General features: G+C 48.7%; 1 protein-coding gene across 1 annotated transcript; it reads left to right on the top strand.

Annotated features, from left to right (window-relative positions):
• The first annotated feature begins 616 nt into the window (after positions 1 to 616).
• Positions 617 to 1,762, top strand: LOC118159736 (olfactory receptor 14C36-like). Its single transcript, XM_035314307.1, has one exon. The coding sequence runs from the start codon at positions 617 to 619 to the stop codon at positions 1,574 to 1,576; it is 960 nt and encodes a 319-aa protein (XP_035170198.1). The 3' UTR covers positions 1,577 to 1,762.
• Positions 1,763 to 4,565: the final 2,803 nt, after the last annotated feature.

The raw sequence follows: 4,565 nt of genomic DNA, 5'->3' as shown, positions 1-4,565 counted from the left end.
GGGCATTTCTTTGTGTTTCCCCTCCCATCCATCCTGCCCTTACTATTCTCCTCAGACTCTCTGGGCAGTGGAATTAAAGCCAGATCTCAAATACCAGAATAATGAGTCCTGCTCTGGAGGTTTGTCACTGGGAGCAAAGTGCCCAAGCTGTTCTAGCCAAAATTGTTCTTGTCACTGCGGTGCATTGGTCTGGCTCTGGCGGTGCAATGAGCTGGCTCAGTTCAGGTCACTCTGGTTTAAGGACATCCAACATTGTCCCTGGGGTTATCCTGCTGGAGGATGTTGAACAGCCCTTCTGTATTATAGGTGCACAGCATCTGAACCAAACTGTGGGTTTCAGAATGGGTCACCGGCTTTCAGAGGTACCCACTGCTGCACAGTAGGGCTGAGTCCTAGAGACCTCATGGGCAGAGGCTGCTGCTCAAAACAGCACTCAGCCAGCACAAAGCAGAGCTCCAGCCAGAGAGGAAAATGCAACTGCTGCTGAGAATGGGTTTGTGGAGATGGGTGAGAAAGAAAGAGTGTTGCTGAAAAGACAGATTTGCTCAGAGAAGTCTGCCCTAAGTACTCTGTGTCATTTTGTCTTTGAACAGGCCCAAAGGCCAAGAGGCAGCACATGTCCAACAGCAGCTCCATCACCGAGTTCCTCCTGCTGGCATTTGCAGACACCCGGCAGCTGCAGCTCCTGCACTTCGGGCTCTTCCTGGGAATCTACCTGGCTGCCCTCCTGGGCAATGGCCTCATCATCACCGCTGTAGCCTGCGACCACCGCCTCCACACCCCCATGTACTTCTTCCTCCTCAACCTTGCCCTCCTCGACACGGGCTGCATCTCCACCACTCTCCCCAAAGCCATGGCCAATTCTCTCTGGGACACCAGGGCCATCTCCTATGCTGGATGTGCTGCCCAAGTCTTTCTTTTCCCCTTTCTGATGTCAGCAGAGTATTTTATTCTCACTGTCATGTCCTACGACCGCTATGTTGCCATCTGCAAGCCCCTGCACTACGGGACCCTCCTGGGCAGCAGAGCATGTGCCCAGATGGCAGCAGCTGCCTGGGGCAGTGGGGTTCTCTATGCTCTGCTGCACACTGCCAACACATTTTCCCTGCCCCTCTGCCAAGGCAGTGCTGTGGACCAGTTCTTCTGTGAAATCCCACAGATCCTGAAGATATCCTGTGCACACTCCTACCTGAAGAGTTTTTGGGTAGTTGTGACTGGTGTCTGTTTAGCATCTGGCTGTTTTATTTTCATTGTTTTTTCCTATGTGCAGATTTTCAGGGCTGTGCTGATGATGCCCTCCGAACAGGGCCGGCACAAAGCCTTCTCCATGTGCCTCCCTCACCTGTTTGTGGTCTCCTTGTTTATCAGTACTGGCTTTTTTGCTTACCTGAAGCCCCCTTCCATCTCCTCCCCATCCCTGAACCTGGTGGTGGCAGTTCTGTACTCAGTGATGCCTCCAACATTGAACCCCCTCATCTACAGCATGAGAAACAGGGAGCTCAAGTGGGCTGTTAGCAAAGTGATTTCATGGATGTTTTTGAACAGTGAGAAATTTCCCCTCTTTTTCCAGAAATGACTTAACTTGGTACCTCCCCTCAGGCCTGGTTCCTCTTTCATTATCATTATTGTTATTCTTATCTTTGGTATCATTTGCATTTAGTATGCTCTTAGAGCAATATCTCTTTTTCATCCTACTGCTGAGGATCGACACTGCTCTGTTTGCTCTTGAGGCTCTATAAATATGTGTCTAACAGAAGGACAGAGTTGACTCTTACGTAGCTGTTGTGGTTTAACCCGGCCAGCAGCCAAACACCACACAGCCGTTCGCTCACCACCCCCCTCCCTCTCTGGGATGGGGGAAAGAAATGAGAAAAAACTGAAACCTGTGGGTTGAGGTAGAGACAGTTTATTAGGATATAAAAAATAAAATAATAATAATAATATGTACAAAACAAGTGATGCACAATGCAATTGCTCACCACCTGCTGACCAATGCCTAGCCTATCACCAAGCAGCTGTCCCCCCCCGCCCCCCCCCCCACCCCAGCTGGCCACCCCTATATATTTTTCAGCATTATGCCAGATGGTATCGAATACCCCTTTGGCCAGTTTGGGTCAGCTGTTCTGGGTCTGTCCCCTCCCAGCTCTTGCTGCACCCCCAGCCTGCCTGCTGGAAGGACAGAGCGAGAAGCTGAAAAGTCCTTGGCTTAGTATAAGCAGTGCTCTGCAGCAATTAAAACATCAGCATGTTATCAGCACTCTTCTCATCCTAATCCAAAACATAGCACCCTACCAGCTACTAGGAGGAAAAATAACTGTCCTAACTGAAACCAGGACCCCAATGAAAAGACTGCCTTGGTAAATGGGAGAGCAGGGGATGCAGTCTGCCTTGTCTTCAGAAAGGCTTTTCATGTCTCCCATAAGATCCTGGTAGAGAAGCTGATGAAGTCTAGACAGAATGAGGAGGCAGTGAGGTGGAATGGAAAGTTCCTACACAGCTGGGCTCATAGTCCTGTGGCACACAGTCTAGTTGGAGGTCAGTCACAAGCAGGACACTGTGGGGGCAATATTGGGTCCTATCCTGTCCATTCAAACTCCATCCATTCTTTAATTTTTTGATCCTGTGTGGATGATATGGACTGGAATTTTGCTAAATATCTGGGTTCAGAGGGTTGTGATCAGATATACACACTCCAGCTGGAGGTCGTTCACTACTGTGCAAACAGGGAGTCAATACTGGACCAATATTAGTTAACAAGTTTATTGATGTGTACAATGGGGCAAAGTGTACTCTCAGCAAGTTGGCAGATGATCTCAATCTGAGAGCAGTGGCCAACACACAAGATGGTTATGCCTTCATTCTGAGGGACCTCGGCAGGCTGGAGAACTGGACAAAGGTGAACCACATGAAATTCAACAAAGTGAAATGCTCCTGCATGAATAACAGTATGCACCAAGACATTGCTTGGGGCAAACCACCTAGAATTCAGCTTGGTAGAGAAGGACCTGTGTTTTCTGGTGGTCAACAAGATGAACAGGTGCCAGCCATGTGGAATTACATCAGAGAAGGCCACCATCACCCTGAGTTTCATTATTACGAGCCTGGCCAGTACATTCAGGGAGTTGGTCTTTCCTCTCTAGTCAGCTCTTCTGAGAGTAAACCTAGTGTGCAGTGTCCAGTTCTGGGCTCCCCTATGCAAGAAAGACCTGGAGGTAGTGCAGTAAGTCCAGCAGAAGCCAAAAAGATCATTAAGGGACTGGAGCATCTTCAGATGGGGAGAGGCTGAGAGAGATGGAGTGTTCAGTAGGATCACCTTGAGCAGGATGGGATCCAGGTGGATTTCGAATACCTCCAGCGAAGGAGACTCCACAAGCTCTCTGTGCAACCTGTTCCAGTGCTCTGTCACCCTCACAGTACAGTAATGCACTCTCATATTCAGCCAGAACTTCCCGAGCTTCAGTTTGTGCCCATTGCCTCTCATCCTGTTGCTGGGCGCAACTGAAAACATCTGGTTCCATCCTCTCAACACCCTCCCCTCAGATATTTATACATATTGATGAGGTCTCCCCTCAGACTTCTCTTTTCCAGGCCAAACAGACTCACCTCTCTCAGCCTGTCCTCGTATGACAGGTGCTCCTCTCCCCTCATTCTCTTTGTAGACCTCCTCCGGACTAGCTCCAGCAGTTCCATGTCCCTCTTGTACTGGGGAGCCCATAATTGGACACAATATTCCAGGTGACCTGATGGGAGGAATTAAGACAAGGCAACCTGACTCTTTTCTGTGGTGCTTGGTGACAAGACACGAGGCAATGGGCACCAAATGAAAACATTGGTAAAACCTCTTGAACACAGGAAAGCACTTCTGTACTGTGAAGTTGGTTGATGAGTGGCACAGATTGCTCAGAAAAGTTGTGGAGCCAACATACCTGGAGATATTCAGAACCTATCTGGACATGGACATGGTCCTGGACAACCTGCTCAAGCTGGCCCTGCTTGAGCAATGGGGTTGCCCAGGCAATCTCCAGAGCTCGCTTCCAACCTCAAACTTTCTGTAGTTCTCTGATACCTGACAGTGTTTCTGAGAACTTTGCTGTGGTACCTCAAACCAGTCTGAGCCTTGGTACCCATGGAACAGAGCTTGCTTTTAGGATGACTTCACTCACTAGGTAACCCTGATGAACAGAGATTACAAAAACAGCCACTGTCTCAACCCACAGCAGTGTTCCCAGGTCCTGACTCCACTGAGCAGCTCCTTCTTCCTTGAGGATTATGAATTGGAAGGAACCTTTGGAGGTCTGTACCTTCGCCTGCCCTCAGCTGGGATAAGTTGGCAGCTAGATCATATTGGTCAGTTCACATCCCATAATCAGATGTGATTTTTTTTTTCCTTAACCTCTTTTGAAATTTCTCTTTTTTTTTTTTTTTTTTTTTTTTTTTTTTTTTTTCTCTCTTTGTTATCTGTTGTCTATTCTGCCCCTCCTTGTGCCCCAGCCAGATCATCACACCTACTGAGACCAAGGACAATCACAGCCTGCTCTTGAAGTGCTGCCTCACCTGGGATTGTG

The sequence above is a fragment of the Oxyura jamaicensis genome, unplaced genomic scaffold, assembly GCF_011077185.1.
Source record: "Oxyura jamaicensis isolate SHBP4307 breed ruddy duck unplaced genomic scaffold, BPBGC_Ojam_1.0 oxyUn_random_OJ71886, whole genome shotgun sequence".
In the NCBI taxonomy this organism is placed as follows: Eukaryota; Metazoa; Chordata; class Aves; order Anseriformes; family Anatidae; genus Oxyura; species Oxyura jamaicensis.
This window is presented reverse-complemented; position numbering and strand designations above follow the sequence as displayed.